Here is a 16439-nt window from a genome sequence, read left to right as displayed (position 1 = left end):
GATTAGTTAAGTTACGCGCAAGCTGACCCAGATACCTACGTTAAAAAAAAAAATTAGTATATTATATAATTTCATTGCAAAACTCAATTCAATAACGTCAACTTCAACCAATAAGCTTTCTATTTTCCAAGGATCTGGTACAACCAACTTATAATCAATATTATTCTAGGTTAAGAAAAAAATCAATATTCTCTAGATTATATAATATATATTTAAAAACTACAAAAAATCTTACTTCGAATGTCCCTGCGTTCTGATAAAGTTACTTTCAATATCATACTTCCTAATAAATATTCCATTTTTTTACATAATTAAAAGATTCTTAATAAATTGTATGCTTGCTATAAAGATTCCATTTTTTACAGAAATATTGTATGCTTGCTGTAAAGATTCCGTATTTTTACAGAAAAGATTCTTAATAAATTGTCTTCTATCAGAATTCTCCTCGATACAAGCTGAAACCATTTCTAATATCTTTTTATTTCACACACCACCAGGGAGAAATGTATGCAAAAAATGAGATATTTTTAAGAGAATTTCCAAGCCCACTAACCGACCTGTCAAGCAAACCACTGTAGCAAATTTCCTTTCACTGGAAAAGAGGATTGTCTTGCTTTCTCGATAGTCACTGAGAGATCAGAAGAAAGAAAAGAGATGGCTTTTACTCTTCACCACTATACACTCCCTTTCTCACCTTTTCTCCATCAAGACACAAACTTCTCTCTTCAATCTTACCAGAAGCTCACCATAGAATCACAAAGATTGCCGATAACTCATTGCTCCATAAACCAGAATAACAACAAAACTCTCAGAACATGCAAGAACTGTAAAACCCAGTTCGACCCTTCCCTTAACCACCCTCGAGCTTGTCGCTTCCACACTTCTCATTTTGGAGGTACCCTTTTGTTCAATTTCTCTTATTCTTTGATGAGGTTTTTTCATTGTGAGGTGTTTTGATTTTGATTAGATTATTGTTTCTAGACAGAATTTTGATTGTCTGAACCTTTTGTTTTGAATAAGCATGATGTTTGATTTGCTAATTAGTGCTTTATCTATATCTGCTCAATATTAGTTCAAAATCTCGATTCAATGTAAAGGTAATTTTTGAAAAGTATTGAGCTTTGAGGTGGTAAACCTTTTGAATTATGATCTTACATTGATGGTGTTGATAAAGTCGAAGCTTTTTGACTGATTGTGAAGAGTCACTTTCTTGATATTCAAAGATACCATTGTAGGTGTGGTGAGTAGCTTGAATATAATCTGAGAGTGCTAGTGCCTATACTTGTTGGTCATTGGGTTTTAGTGAATCATTTTTTTTCTTTCAAGTCAATCCTATTTGGCTTTGGTTCCTTTCCATCTGTTAATGTGATTACTTGTGAGCCTGCTGTTTTGGTTGTTTTACCAGTATTCTCTTTCTCCTTGATGCTTCCATGGTACAATGTACATGAAAAGGAGGTATTGTAATGTAGGTTAAATGAATGGGTAGCTGGGAACTTGAAATTTTTTTACATTAAGAGCTAATAATACTCATTTTAGCATGAAGAAATCTCCAAGTTGATTGAAGGTAACTGAGTTCAACTTAATGCTCAGTATATTGGGTTGAAGTACTTCTCCTGATGATTGTGGTGTTGATTATCAGAATTGAAATGTGGAAGTAGAGTTCCTTGTTTTCTGTGATTATGTTCAGCTGAACTATCTGGTATTTAATACTGCTTTAGAAGTTTCTGAATGCAAAAAAATTAAACCCAGCTGGCTGTTGAAATGATTTCCTTTATTCTTTCACAAGTGTGGAATCATGAAAGTTGTTAGACTGTAAAAAAGCCATAAACTTGAAACAAACTGAACTTTTCTTTTCATTATTGCATAAATTTATTGTACCAATTTCAGAACTCTTAATTCTGTCCTCCCCTGTAAATTCTGAGATTTGCCTTTGGGCTACTTTTTGCTTCAAAGATGAGATTGTTAAGTAGGGTTGGGGATTAAAGGAGGTGGTGAAAGCACAAGATTTAAAGGGTTTTGTATGTCTTGGAGGGTGCAAAAGGAAAACGGTTTAAACAAGAGATCATGATTAGGGGATGTTTTTCTTAGTGTTTCCTAACAATTGTAATCAGGAAAATAACCTTAACCCATCTGAAGGAGAATATGAGGGCCTGAGTAGAAATAACTAGAAAGGTAAGCATTGTGAATCTCTCCTGCCAAACCTTACTCCTTGGCCATAACATGGGGAGATTCCATGCATGGACACTTCATGCTGTTACAATCAATTACAAGTTCCATTGCTTCTGTTATCATTGCCAAACAATGCTTCAACTTTTTCCATCAGATTGTTGGCATGGAGAGAATCGAGTTGGAAGTTTTTCAGCATATAATGTCCTCAGAGCTTTGTTTACCTCTTGAAAACATGCTTTCTATTATTGTCAACTTGTTCCAAACTATTTTTCTTTTTCCCAGGGGAAACAAAGAGGAAGTTTGAGAGTGTATACACTGGAGGCACTATGAGTACTCCTGATTCTGGCCAAGTTTTTCAATATTGGCATTGCTGTGGGTCTGAAGATCCCTTTGATCCAGGATGTACTGCTGCTCCTCATTCCTCCTATGATGACTGATGTAGAAGACACTCTTACAAGCGATGCAGCTGATATATATAGAATATTATCGATTATTACGAATTTGACTGCATATGCATGTTTCATTCATCCTTTGTAGAAAATATATACTGAGGCAATCCACACGCATTATCTTTTCATTCAACAGCTTGGATAGGACTTTTAACACAGCTCCAGCGCCAATATGCACACAACACTGGTAGTGTACACAGTGCGCAGATTATAAGGACCTCTGACTTGTATTGCCTTGAGTTAAATACAATAGGCTTGAATTGAATAAATGGAAATGCGATCCGAATGCTGTGGGTTAGAAATTCTCAAGTCTTGAACCAGAGCATGTTGTGTTTATAAGGAACTGTCCAAGCTTATCTTGCATCAAGCTGTATCCAGGAGTATTAGAGCCCTCGGAGCTCCCTAACAGAAGATAAAGAGAATTTAAGTGCATTCCCATTGGTGAAAACGCCTTAGAAAGATCATGAAAGTCAAGTGCGTTCCCATTGATGAATGCCAAAGAAAAATTGCAAAGTCCCCGTCAATGATTTTCCTCTAAATCATATCAATTTCCGGTCAAGTGAATGTTCATCGATTAATCAATTTGATGATAATAAAACTCGTTCAAACCTTCACTCACCAGCCCATCCATGGTTCCTAAATAGAAAAACTGTAGGATTGAACTTGCGCCAAGCCTTGCCTCTAATCAGTTTTCAGGTGAGTCTTTACTCCTGATTTTAATTAGCATATTGCATGCATAATAGGGTTTTTTTTTTTATTAAAACTTAGGGATTCAGGCTTATTAATTGGGATCTTTAGCCACTTTCAATGAATAAAATCTATATCAATAGAACCTTTAGATCATTAGGAAGCCAGTGAAAGTGGTCTTGCATGATTTGAATAAACATTTTGAAAGTTAAGACAAAATTAAGCTTTTGAAAAATGAATGATTAGACAACTTAGATAGCCAGAATCTGGCTTCTAGTTTGAAATTTGTACTTTTTTTATAATACGATATGAGGCCTTTCATTTATCCAAAATAGATTTGTAGTTTATGAGCTAAAGTAAGCGGAAGTAGGCTGCATCAGTGGTGGAAAGTTTATTTTTAAAATGTTTTTTATTTTTTATATTAAAATATTATTTTTGATATTATCAAATATAAAATATTCAAAAATAATTTTTAAAAATTTTCAACAACACAGTTGGACTATAATTTTGCTTCAAAATACATTAAAATAATATATTTATAAAATTTATTTTTAATAACATCACATCAAAACAATTTAAAAATACAAAAAAAATAATTTTTAAAAATTCAATTGGACCGCGATATCAAACAAGTCATAATTGTTAAAACTTTTTTGTTATACTTTATAAGGTTTTTGATTTGATATGCCATTTATCCAAATTAAATTTGTAGATTATGAGCTAAGATTGATGGAGAAGAGCTATATGTGATTGTTGAATCTAGAATTTAAAATCCTGAAATATTATACCCTGCTCTTAGTTAGTTGGAGAATGTAGATCACTTCACAATTTATATAGCTTTAAAATTATAGTTTTAAAATTGGCGGGTTGATTTGGGACCCGAGATTGGAACCGGGCTGGGTTGAAAAAAAAAACATGGAAGGAAAAACCTGATGTGACCTAGCAGGTTGACCCGGCAAGATCCGGTTAAAAACCCGGTTGCAACCCGTTGACTTTTGTTTTGTTTTTACTAAAACGACGTCGTTTTGATTTTAAAAAAAAATTGATCTGGGTGACCCGGTGACCCAGTCAAAACCCGGAACCCGAGTCTTGGACCGGGCCGGATCTAAAAACTATGTCCAAAATAACATATTTCAATTTATTATGAAGGTAAAGTAATTCATGAAATTACAAAATTTATACGAGAAAAGATTGCTTGGGACAGAGAACATTATATAGAACTTGATTTTCACAGTTTTAAGGCATGAAAATTTATTGAGTTTGGCGTAGAAGCCGATTACGTGGAAATAAGAAAAAGAGATAAATATATACATTGATATTGATTTAAGTGCATCCTTGCTGACCCACATGAATGTGTATCTTCAACGGAATACTTGTGACCTTACTTGTTAAAAAGTACCCAAAAATAAAAAAGAATGGTGTTCATCCTCATATCAACAACATATGATCTAATGTAACTTTCCAAACTACTTTAACGTGCATTTTGATCTGAATTATCTCCATTTTAGTAACTTTGATAGGATTTCTATCCATTACATAGTTGTATTTCAAGCATAGTTTTGAAACCCGACCCGGTCCGAGACTTGACTACCCGAGATTGGATTTAAGAAAAAATATGAAAAGTCAAAACCCAGGCTGATCTGGCGATCCAGTTAATTTGATAAAACCTGGTTGCAACCCGTTGACTTTTATCTTTTTACTAAAACGATGTCATTTTGATTATTTAAAAAAATCAGAATTGACCTGGGTGATCTGGTCAAAACTCGGTGACCTGGTAAAAACCAGGAACCTGAACCTTAGACAAGACCGGGTTAAAAAACTCTAATTTCAAGTCCAACGAAGGGAACGTGTTTAGAATGATGTTTCTTGAAAGTTTATATTTTTTTATTTAAAATTATTTTTTATATTTTTAGATCATATTGATATTAAAAATAATTTTTAAAATATATTATTTTAATATATTTATAAATAAAAAAATATTTTAAAAAACAACTATTTTCTATCCACCATCAATCTCTATTTCACTTCTAGTTAATTACTATCATCACTTAAACTTGTCTGTACAAACAGATTTTGTGCTTGACATAAAACAAACATGAAAGAGTGATTTTGTATATATGGAAAGGTTTGACTATAATTTTTTAAAAATAAATATCTACATAAATAAATAAATAAATAATCCTCTGATTTTTCAAAGTTGTGAAGGTTTAAATCCTTTGCCGACAAGTCAATATTTGGTGTTTGCCAAAAACACCGACTTTGGGTGCTTTTTGTAGTGTTCAACATCGATTTGGAGACTACCTTGAGAACAACTTTGACTGTCCTTAGAGTGCTTTTTGGATGAAGATTTCAGTCTGTCTGGTATTGTGGTAGCTTTTATGGTTGTAGTTTTAAAAAAATTGTTTTATAAAAAGTACTTTTAGTTAAGGTTGATTTGAAAAAATAAATGTTTGGTTAAAACTGTGGTTGAAATTGAGGTTAAACAAAAATTAGTTTAACGTGTTTGGTTAAGAATGCTTTTGAAATTGAGGTTATAAAATAATTTAAAAAAATATATATTAATATTGATGATTTTTAATTTTAATATTGTAGATTTAACTATTGCTATTACATCATGAAATAAATAATATTTTATTTAAAATATTTTTTATTGTTCCATTAAACTACCTACAATTCCATCACGTATGAAATTGAGATTGCGATTAAATTCTGTAAATGCGGCGTCGTCAAGCGATCTCTGTCTAATTTATGTAGTCATTTGAATAATGTTTAACGCTAATTTTTTGAATAAAACACAATTAAAAATTAAAAAAAATTATTTTGTTGGATTGGACCCAGTTCAATACATTTTTAGCTTTGAATCGGACCAGTTTCACTATTCATAGAAAAAAATGGATGAACAGTGGAGCATGGCTCCACTGTTCACGTGAACAGTGGAGCATAGCTGGGGCCTCCGAGAACCGTATATGATAATTTCATCTCGTACAGCTCAAACAGAAACACCCAAATACTAGTCGAAACGGATATGTGCAATAGAAACTTCTTAATCCTATGATTCAAGAATCCTCTCGGATACGAAAAAAGAAAAATCTGCAAACTATTCTTTGTAGTTATATGCCAAAATATCAAGTCGGCTCATTTATCTCTTGATGTTTATCGTTACAGGCCTCTTGAATCTTCTATTTACCTATTTTTTTCATGGTATTTTTATTTATATGGAATACAGATAGAAGAAAATGGATGAACAGTGGAGCCATGCTTCACTGTTCATCCATTTTCCAATTACAAGAAGCAGCCGAGAGCTGCTTCTTGTAACCTGTGGTTGCACCACAGACCCATCATTGAAAAATTGTGGTGGGAATGTTACCAAACGAGAAAAATTGTGGCTGCGGGTGAACCTCACTCGCAGTCACAATACCAAACAACCACTTATTCTGCATTATCTAGTAGTGAGTTTGTTTGTGTGATGTCACCGTATTATTTTTAAAATATTTTTTTTAATTTTAAATTAATTTTTTTAAAATATTTTTAAATTGTTTTGATTTATTAATATAAAAATGAGTTTTAAAAAATAAAAAAATAATTTAAAAAATAATCGCTACTAAACACTACTTTAATCCAGTATAATCTTGTTACTTGAGTTAACTTAAAAGCATAAATGAAGAGAATTCGCAGGGGCGAGAGCTTTTTTTCTACAAAGTTTTTGTGCTTGAAAAATATTTCTTTTTACAAGGGTGAAAGCCTGAGGATTAGAAGGTCATTCTAGTAATTAGCCAGCGTTACATGAAATCATTTTATTAGAAGGTCATTCTAGTAATTAGCGAGGATTAGAAGGTCATTTTACTAGAAGAAACCTTGTATTAAAGACTTAATCTTGGCAACATAGGTTAAAAAGTAGGATGCTTGACTGATTGGTGGGTAGCTCTTGTCCTATGAGCTTGACCGACTGGTTGGTATTGAGGATTGGTTTTGGTAAAGACAAAACATCGCCGCATTTTTAAGTTGTATTTTTAGTGGTTGTGTAGATTGTTTTTTAAAAATGTTTTTAAATATTTTTTTATTTTAAATTGTTTTTAAATTGTTTTATTATGTTGATATCAAAATAAATTTTTAAAAATAAAATAAATTTATTTTAATAAAGTATAATTTATACTTTTAAAAAATTATATATTTTAAAAAAATCACCATATTTCCCACCGTAACAAACTTAACAGCTTTTTTTTTTTTTTTCATAATTATTAAAGTAAATCTTCACCGACTTGTTGAAAGTATTTCACTCCACATTCAGCCCCCCTGAACGCGGAATTGCTTGGCTGGTAAATTTAATGGGAATTTCAAATTTAATTTAATTTTTTTAAAATAAAAAATTAAAATAATATTATTTTAATTTTTTAATCTTAAAAAAATATAATTTTAATTGTTATAAATCTTAACCATTTTAATTCGTTATTCGGATTTTAGTGTGTGTTTGTTATTTTAATACATGATATTTTTTAAAAATATTTTTTATTTATAAATATATTAAAATAATTTTTAATATTTATTTAATTTTTAATATTAACTAATCAAAATTATTAAAAAAACATTTTTTAAAAAATATAAATATAATATTATTTTAAATAAATATACTTTTGAAAAGCATACCATTAATTCAAACACCTGACGTAATCAACAAGTAGTTGACATATCGACACCCAGCCAAATCAAAGATGAACACAGACTCCATATTGCTGTCGTAGTTTATTGCTTTAACGACCATAGAATTAATCACGATCATCAATCCTTCTAGTACACTCTCTCTCTTTTTAGGCTGTTCTTTATTTACCAGCCTGTGTGAACGTGACCGCTCAACCTCGAACTTGTGTATCTTTCTTCAACTTTCCTATCAAGATTTTCAGTCTCCGTTTCGTTAGGATGTTAAATTATAGCTTTGGGATCAGACCCACATTAGTTCCTTATACATGATAATAGTGGGGTTTAAGGGGTTTTTTTTTATAACTTTTGTGAAGTTTGTTGGGATTTTCCTTCTATGATTGCATTGTTTGATAAAACCAAGTTTTGCATGATTTGACCAGCTGATTGACAGAAACCCTTTGGTATGAACCTCTTATGTTTGCTTTTCCTTGTCCTGTAAAGCTGTTTTGGAACTTGTGTGGTTCAATCCCTTGTTACTTTTGGATTTGCAGGAGTGTGTGAAAGTGAAGATAAAGATGGAAGTTTATCTTGCTTCGGTTCAGAAAAATATGAAATCTGAAGGAGAGATTGTGGAAGCTGCAATTGTACCTCTGTTGAAACTTATAGCCCTTACTCTCTTTGGTTTAATCCTTGCTCACCCAAAAATTCAACTTGTCCCTAAAGCTACTTTCAAGCTCCTTAGCAAGCTTGTTTTTGCTTTGTTCTTGCCTTGCTTAATATTCACCCAGCTTGGTCCATCCATTACTCTCAAGAACATTGTTCAGTGGTGGTTCATTCCTGTAAATGTGATCATTAGCACTGCCATTGGTTGCATATTGGGATGCTTGGTGGCGATTATATGCCGGCCACCAAGGGAGTTTGTTCGGTTCACAATCATCATGACTGCATTTGGCAACACTGGCAATATTCCACTTGCAATAGTTTCATCGGTGTGTCACAGTTCTGATGCTCCTTTTGGTCCCGATTGTTACGGAAATGGTATTGCTTATGTATCTTTTTCTCAATGGGTTTCTGTTATTCTTGTTTACACTCTTGTTTACCACATGATGGAGCCCCCATTGGAGCAGCATGAGATTGTTGATGAAGAGATTCAGGAAATGCCTGTTGATCTCAGCAATCCACTCCTTGTAGAAGCTGAGTGGCCAGGAATAGAAGAAAAGGAAACAGAAAATAGCAAGACACCTTTCATTGCTAGGCTCTTCAACAGCATCTCTAACATTTCACGAACAAATATTCCAGATATTGAAACAATAGAAGAGGGAGGAAAGGAGGGAGGTGAACGTAATCCCGAGTCCATTAGGTGCTTGGCAGAGCCTAGGGTGGTTAGAAAGATTAGAGTTGTTGCTGAACAAACACCAATTCATCAAATTCTCCAGCCTCCAACCATTGCTTCTTTCTTAGCTATTGTCATTGGTGTGATTCCTGCTCTCAAACATATTGTTTACGGTGCTGATGCTCCTCTTCAGGTTATCACAGACAGTTTAGATATGATGGCTCAGGCCGCAGTCCCCTCAGTCATGCTTGTTCTTGGGGGAATGATTGGTGAGGGTCCAAATGAATCGAAACTTGGGATTCGGACCACGATTGGCATTATTGTTGCAAGGCTTTTGGTGCTTCCATTTATTGGAATTGGGGTCATCTATTTGGCTGGTAAATGGAATCTTTTAATCCCCGGGAACCATTTGTACCAGTTTGTTCTTTTGCTGCAATACACAACACCTAGTGCCATTTTGTTGGGAGCTATTGCAAGCTTGAGAGGTTATGCAGTCAAAGAGGCTTCAGCACTTATCTTCTGGCAGCATGTGTGCGCCGTCGTCTCTCTTTCAATATATATGATTGTCTACTTCAAGCTGCTGCTTTCATATATCTAAGGTTCTTAAACCTCCATGTTTGATGTTTCCCAAATACATTTATGCACTAGGCAAGTTTCTGATTAAGATGAATGCAGAGCCTTATCTGAGTATGAATGATATGTGTAATTGTTAAAAGGGTTGGCCAATACTAATCAAAGGAACTTAAACTGCATATGATAGAAATTGCAGATTTCAGAAGATTGGAAAAGCCATAATTGCAGAGTCTGTTGGTAGTAGCTTAAGTGGTAAATGGGAATCTGAAGTCTAGAACTATCAAATGATAAATACAAAATCGATAGGATTAGGATCGTAAATCATTGAGTAATTGCATCTGAACATATTGCCTGTTTTAAACACACAAGAATTATATAGGTATTCTGAGCAAGTGTTCAGCCCTGCTTGATGGTGTCATTGATTAGCAGGTCCTGCATCTGCTTTGTTATTAGAGGATATAACATACAGAAGTCGGGAATGTGTTCTGTCGCTGGACTGCACTTTCACTGCACTATTTCCTTGCTGATATATCTTGATACACCTAGTTAACTCACCTTGTTTGAGGTCATTCCAAACCTGTAGACAGAGGAAAAGACAAGAACATTTGAAACCAAACTACGTAGAGTCCTAGAGAGAGTCTGAATGCTCAGTATTGGATCCCAAACTTTTGTTGGTTGTCCTCTTTATGCAAGGTACAAGATCTTTAGGATTCCTTGCACATGTCTAAGGTCTGAACCATGCTCAGAGTTGACAGATGGTGGTATCCTAGGTAGTTTTAAGCAGGCATGAGAGATGCTTGCTAATAATTGGCTCAAAATTCCTGATTGATTCTGAATTGTTTTACCTTTCAACCTTTTAAGGTTCTTTTAGTGCATATTATGTGGGATGCCTTCCATGTGTCATGAGCATCTGAAGTTTTCAATATAAAATAGATAGATTATTGTATGATCTAAGATAGAATCACAATAATTATAAAATACAGCTCCATAATTATCTTAAAATTCATTTAAGAAATCTCGCATTCCAATGGAATCTTCATCATGTATGAATCATCTTCTGAAAATCAAAATAGAAGTTAATATCTGGTCTGGTCATATGCAAATGAGTTTGGAAAACCGTTTCAAGGGTTTGGTACACCTAATGCTGCCTGTGTGCTGGATCGTGCATTGATCTTTACACATTTGAGTTTCTTGAAACCTGAATAGAAGTTTTAACTCTGCAGATTTTTTTCCAGCCGAGGAAGGCATTTGAGGGTGGCCAAGTCATTAATTTAATTATATGGACGTTCGAGGGCTGATTTCAGTCATAATATTTGATCATACTGGATTGATCAACGGGATGATTCAATTGCTTTCTGCAGTGTCTGCTGCAACCTCCGGAGAATAAATTCTTGCTTGATAATGTGATTTTGGCTAATCTTATCTTACCAGATTTATCAAGGGCCTTTTGCTATGTTTACCAGCACACATTGCCTTGCGCAAGGCAAAATGCATCAGGCAGTTGAACATCAAACTAGCTTATATAACATGGTGGCCTTCAAGGTAATCAAATCCCATGTGAGAGTGATCGAAGTTTTAACAATGAATGAGTAAATGCTACTCCTTGAGCCAATTTAATGTAAATTAATAAAGAATTAAGACTTGTAAGTTGGCTTTCCACTGATAATAAACAATAAATATTTGATGCTTCACTTGAGGGTAATCAAATCCCACATGAGAGATTGAAGTTTACTATTGCTGCTTTCTGATGATGCTTTCAGTTTTTAACTACAAATTTGTGCTGTTCATCTTCCATAACGAGTCACTTTTAAAGAAAGTAAATCTCATACCAGCAACACATGCTATAGCTTTATTTGTGAAGTCCTCCTCCTGTGTGTTTTGGAGGTACAGGGCCTGTGGCTATGGTGGTCTTTGGATCTTCATTTGCTGTGCCTGCTCGTCATGTTTTCTGGATTCCTCCCTTTTTTTTATTGGTTAAAACGAATAGGTTCAAATTTGAGAATTTTTTTTGGAAGAACGAAAAACTTAATGTCAAATGTGTTATAATTTATTGGTAGGTGTGTTTGTTGTATTTACTGCTAAGCTACATTTAATTGTATTGTTTTTAAATCCAAGATTTGTTTTTCTTTTTTCGAAAAAATGCCCAAATGCAAAAAGCGAGCGGAAGTCTACATGGATGAATTCTAGTTACTGCATGGGAAAATTAAGATTCAATTTTTGAATTTCAAAATTAATTTCTCAGCATTTTTTTCATTTAAAAATTTATAGCATATCAATAAACCCTTTAATTAACCTAAAAACTAGAAAATCAAATTAAATCAAACTTTTCATGCTCCAATCTATGTTTTTTAGATTTGTTAAACAAATTATTTCCACTGAATTCTTCTTAACTTACTGACATCAAATTAAATTTTTTTTATCGGGATGGCTAAGAGCTTCATCTCTCTCTCTCTCTTTTCCTGGTGAATTTATTTTTATTTTTAATTATTATAGACTAAAATGTAAAATAAATAAAATTTTATAACTAAAATATCAACTTGAAAAATTTTAGGATCAAAGTGTAAAAAAATACATTTTTTTAACAGTAAAAATATATATATAAAAAAACAACCTCTTTTTTATGTTGGAAATGTCAATCTTTTTTCTTTATTTCTTTTATCAAATTGAACCTTATAATAATTTCATTCCGCAATAGCATTTTTTGTAGAAATAATTTTTATCAAAACAAATCCCAATACATAAAAATGTTTCAAGATAGCATTTGAAGACAAAAAACCAAAGAAAAAAAATTAATAAAAAAATTAAGAAAAAAGAAAGTTAGCAAGATGGAGGCGAATATGAGAGGATAGACAACTTCGAAACAATAAAGTTTATGGTTATTTTTAGATGTGATTATTTTTAGTTCAGTTTAGTTTTTATATATAAAAAAAAGTAATCAAACTGATTTAAAAAAAAAAACCAAAACCGGTTTAAATTGACCGGTTTGGTTCGGTTTTTAGAACAAAAACCAGTTCAAACCGGCTTGGTTATGTTTTTTCAGTTTGACTCGGTTTTGGCTTGGTTTTTTCCAGTTTGGCTCGATTTTTTTTGTTTGGCTTGGTTGATTTTTGTTTCAGTTCGGTTCGGTTTTTTTGGTTTCAGGCTTATGAAACCGAACCGAACCGGTCAGTTTTTTTAAAATTTTAATCGGTTTAATCGATTTTTGTTCATAGTTTAATTTTTTTAGTTATTTTTTTCAGTTTTTTTACTCAATCCATGGTTGTTTTAGTTTATTTCATAATTGTAATATAATTATAATGTAAGGTAATTGTAATTTTGCACTAACGGTGGGTCGGGCTGGTAAGAGATGGCCCTTGCCCACAACAATTTAATGCATTTCCTATCTCAGAAAAGTTCATGAATGTTTTTAAGCCCACGTATTCATTGTTTCAATTATTTTTTAAAGTATTATTTTATTTAAAAATATATTAAAATAATTTTTTTAAAATTTATTTTATACATCAACTTAAAAAATAATTAAAAATATAAAAAAAATAATTAAAAATATAAAAAAAATAATTAAAAATAAATAATTTTTTATAAAATATTGTTTGGGTCACGTTTACAAACCACGGTAATATTTGAGCCCATTACTGCAAGAATCTATCATCAACAGGAGTGAAAAATTAAGAATGAAAGACCAGTTACAACCTTAACAATGTTGTTCTTGATGGTAGAAGCATATCTTTGTCCATAAATGCATAAGCTCTCACATGCAAACATTTACACGAGAAGGTGAAAAACAGCCCTAGATAGTTTGTTACCAGAAGAACTTATAACCCCATTTATCCAAGCAAAGAACCCTAGCTACTTTGAATTAGAAAGCAACGGGATTATGTGTAGCTAATAAAATTCTTTGTATTCAGAGATCAAGTGTAGCTACCAATCAAAAGGTTGGAGATTAGTCTTCAAAGCTCTCTTCTTTTAATTTTGTAAATAATATACGGGTATTATGCATTAGACCATCTTATCTGAGAAAAGGGATAGTTACTCCTTAGAGTTTGAAGACATGTTTTGGTATGAAAGGGCTCCTTAACCTCGTAAGATATACAGTTAGTCAATTATGGCTAAATACAGTAGCGGTTTTAGAGGTGTTGCCGCCATAGTATCAAGGCCAGGCAACCCGGCTTGAATTATTGAAGTTGATCCTTGGCCAGATGCAAAAAAGCTGTAAACTTTCAAAACAGAGTCCACATATGGAGTTGTTGAGATGCAAGTTTTCACATATTTGGACTTGAGTTGAGATGTGGCCTGTTTCAATACAGCATCGCACTCCAGGCCGGTGACTGAGTTATACTGCTATATATATATTCTGTATCTGCGTGCAGCTACTGGGTAAGAGATTGAAGGTTTCTTATGACAATATGTCTATGAAGATACAAGTGGATTATAGATGAATTGCCCGAGTTCAATGCTTACAACCACAAAGGGGAATGACCTACAGGCCACAGCATGCAGCTAGCCTCATTTTCCCAGTCGGTTGTTGGCATGGCATAAGGAAATATAATCTGTACTAAAAACAGCAGCAGCTAGCCTCATTTTCCCAGTCGGTTGTTGGCATGGCACAAGGAAATATAATCTGTACTAAAAGCAGCAGCAGCTAGCCTAATGAATGAGATTCTCTATGAGCAGGATCACATAATGGTCCCAATAAGTCAATAACGATTTGGGCACAATTAATGTTGATAAATTATTAGGATCCAAACAACTATTTAGGATCAATACCAGGACCTGAGAATGCATGCATGCATGACAAGTGTTTGGCAACAGAACCTCCCAATACGAACACCAGACCCCGTTCAAGACATAATCATGTTCGCAAATTGGTCTATCCGTAGAGCCATGATGTTAATGCTTTTACTTTGATTTACCTCTTTAATTAGGCCTCCTTTCATTCAAGATAGGAGCAGTAGATAACTAGAATTTCTTAGTAAGATCTCTCAAGTACGTACTTGTTTTAGATCAATACAATAATTTTCAGAAATATCAAGGAGCAAAATATTAATCCTCTACATTATAAATGGTTAATCAGGATTTATTGTGGAAAGATCATTTTTAAATCTAGTAGGAGCTAGGAGACCACCATGAAATTGCTCCATTTAACACTTTCCTTTGCCTATATTCCAAGCATAAATGTTGACGACATGAAAGTGAGATCTGGGGAATGAATCTTAATATTGACAAGACATGAAAGAGAGATTTGATCTACTCTCTTAATCTAATCAAGTGACGAAGCAAAGCACGTCCATGCTTGCCAGAGTACTGAAACTGCTTGCGACATGGCAATAAAAAACCTAATCCCTCGTGTGGTTTCTCAGTATACAATTCTCTTGTGGAGTTCAGACTTCTGACTACATTCAATCAATCCCTTTATCAACCTCCTCCTTGTTGGTGCATGTGCCTTATTAAGTATCTGCCCTATTTCATGTGACTCCATCGGCTGCCGACACTAATTTGGTGGAAAACCCCTATCAAGCTCTGGCCTACGGGTAAGATTGTGAGCGATCGGTATGAAAACTAAGTGACGTTGTGCATGAAAACAACAATACCCCACGATCATAAATTTAGATAGACTAGTATTTCAAGAAGTTCATATGGGATTCCCACGTTGTCTAGGAGCCTACGGTACCTGATCTGAGAAGTTTTATATCGTTGAGAGTCGAGACGAGTTGCTTAAAAAATTATTCTAATTAAATCACTAGTACGTACATAATTTTTTGGACAAGCAATATTAAAGTTAATATATTCAAATATCAATTCACAATATGTATTTTTTTAAAAAGAAAAAAAAAGAGAGAGAATGAGGTTTAATATTTTGGGAATGCAACCAACCGGCAAACGGTTTACAGAGTATAACCTGCAAAAGTATATTTAATGCTAAAATTCCTTTTATTTTATAAACATTCGGTAGAGACAATTGTTAAATATTTGAATTTTTATTTGATTAGGTTGGCCCGTCACTGTTGTATAGTTTTGTTTCCTTAAATGTAGGATCATGGGAGCCCCACGATGCCGATAATAATGTTTAGGCTAAGGTTATTAAATATGATTATGATTATATTATTATATGAAATTATGGGTGCTATTTTCATCCTTATTTGGAGCGTGAACTTGAGGTTTCAGGTTACAATGCTTTAGACCATATAGGGTGGAATAAGCTTATAATACCATGGACAAAAACTCTGTAATAAGAGATAAGGACTGGAATAGATTATTGGAAAATCACAGGGACTGAATTGAACTTTTTTCCAGAAAATATATATTTATTAATCTTATATAAGAACATGTATTCCTACTGTGTAATCTTATATTTATTAATCTTTCAATAACCAGAAAATGGCATGATCTATCAAATACAATTATTTTTTTCCAAGAAGTGTTTGGCGGGACTTGCTAGAGGTGGCCATAGCCATCCTAAATCTTTTGAAATTTTGTTTATAAACCCTTGTTTATAGCCCCCAAGTTTTTTTCTTAATAACCAGAAAATGGCATGATCTATCAAAGACAATGCCTAATCATTCATTTCCTTACATTTTATAGCTTAAATTAGGTCA

General features: G+C 33.2%; 2 protein-coding genes across 6 annotated transcripts; both read left to right on the top strand.

Annotated features, from left to right (window-relative positions):
* Window positions 1-515: 515 nt before the first annotated feature.
* On the top strand, window positions 516-2920 carry LOC18099415 (uncharacterized). The gene is made up of 2 exons (XM_006383297.3): window positions 516-895; window positions 2452-2920. Exons 1-2 carry the CDS (start codon window positions 655-657, stop codon window positions 2604-2606), a joined length of 396 nt encoding a protein of 131 aa, XP_006383359.1. The 5' UTR covers window positions 516-654; the 3' UTR covers window positions 2607-2920.
* A 5066-nt stretch (window positions 2921-7986) lies between these two features.
* Window positions 7987-11577, top strand: LOC18099417 (protein PIN-LIKES 2). 5 transcript variants are annotated; one of them, XM_052448721.1, is made up of 3 exons: window positions 7987-8168; window positions 8492-9872; window positions 11070-11577. In XM_052448721.1, the coding sequence occupies exon 2, from the start codon at window positions 8516-8518 to the stop codon at window positions 9869-9871; it is 1356 nt and encodes a 451-aa protein (XP_052304681.1). In that variant the 5' UTR covers window positions 7987-8168; window positions 8492-8515; the 3' UTR covers window position 9872; window positions 11070-11577. The 5 variants fall into 5 exon arrangements, 4 of the variants coding, with proteins under 4 accessions (XP_052304681.1, XP_024445251.2, XP_006383361.3 ...); XM_024589483.2 differs by having other exon boundaries at window positions 7987-8401; XR_008057807.1 differs by having other exon boundaries at window positions 7987-9921.
* The last annotated feature ends 4862 nt before the right edge of the window (window positions 11578-16439 follow it).

This window comes from Populus trichocarpa, chromosome 17 (genome assembly GCF_000002775.5).
Source record: "Populus trichocarpa isolate Nisqually-1 chromosome 17, P.trichocarpa_v4.1, whole genome shotgun sequence".
Lineage (NCBI taxonomy): Eukaryota > Viridiplantae > Streptophyta > Magnoliopsida > Malpighiales > Salicaceae > Populus > Populus trichocarpa.
Note: the sequence above shows the minus strand (reverse complement) of the source record. Positions and strands in the feature narration are given on the sequence as shown.

Bases quoted from the DNA above. Each gene is read 5' to 3' on its own strand.
- LOC18099415 (XM_006383297.3), top strand. From the start codon at position 655: ATGGCTTTTACTCTTCACCACTATACACTCCCTTTCTCACCTTTTCTC. The intron at 896-2,451 runs GTACCCTTTTGT...TCTTTTTCCCAG, and splicing joins CCACACTTCTCATTTTGGAG to GGGAAACAAAGAGGAAGTTT.
- LOC18099417 (XM_052448721.1), top strand. From the start codon at position 8,516: ATGGAAGTTTATCTTGCTTCGGTTCAGAAAAATATGAAATCTGAAGGA.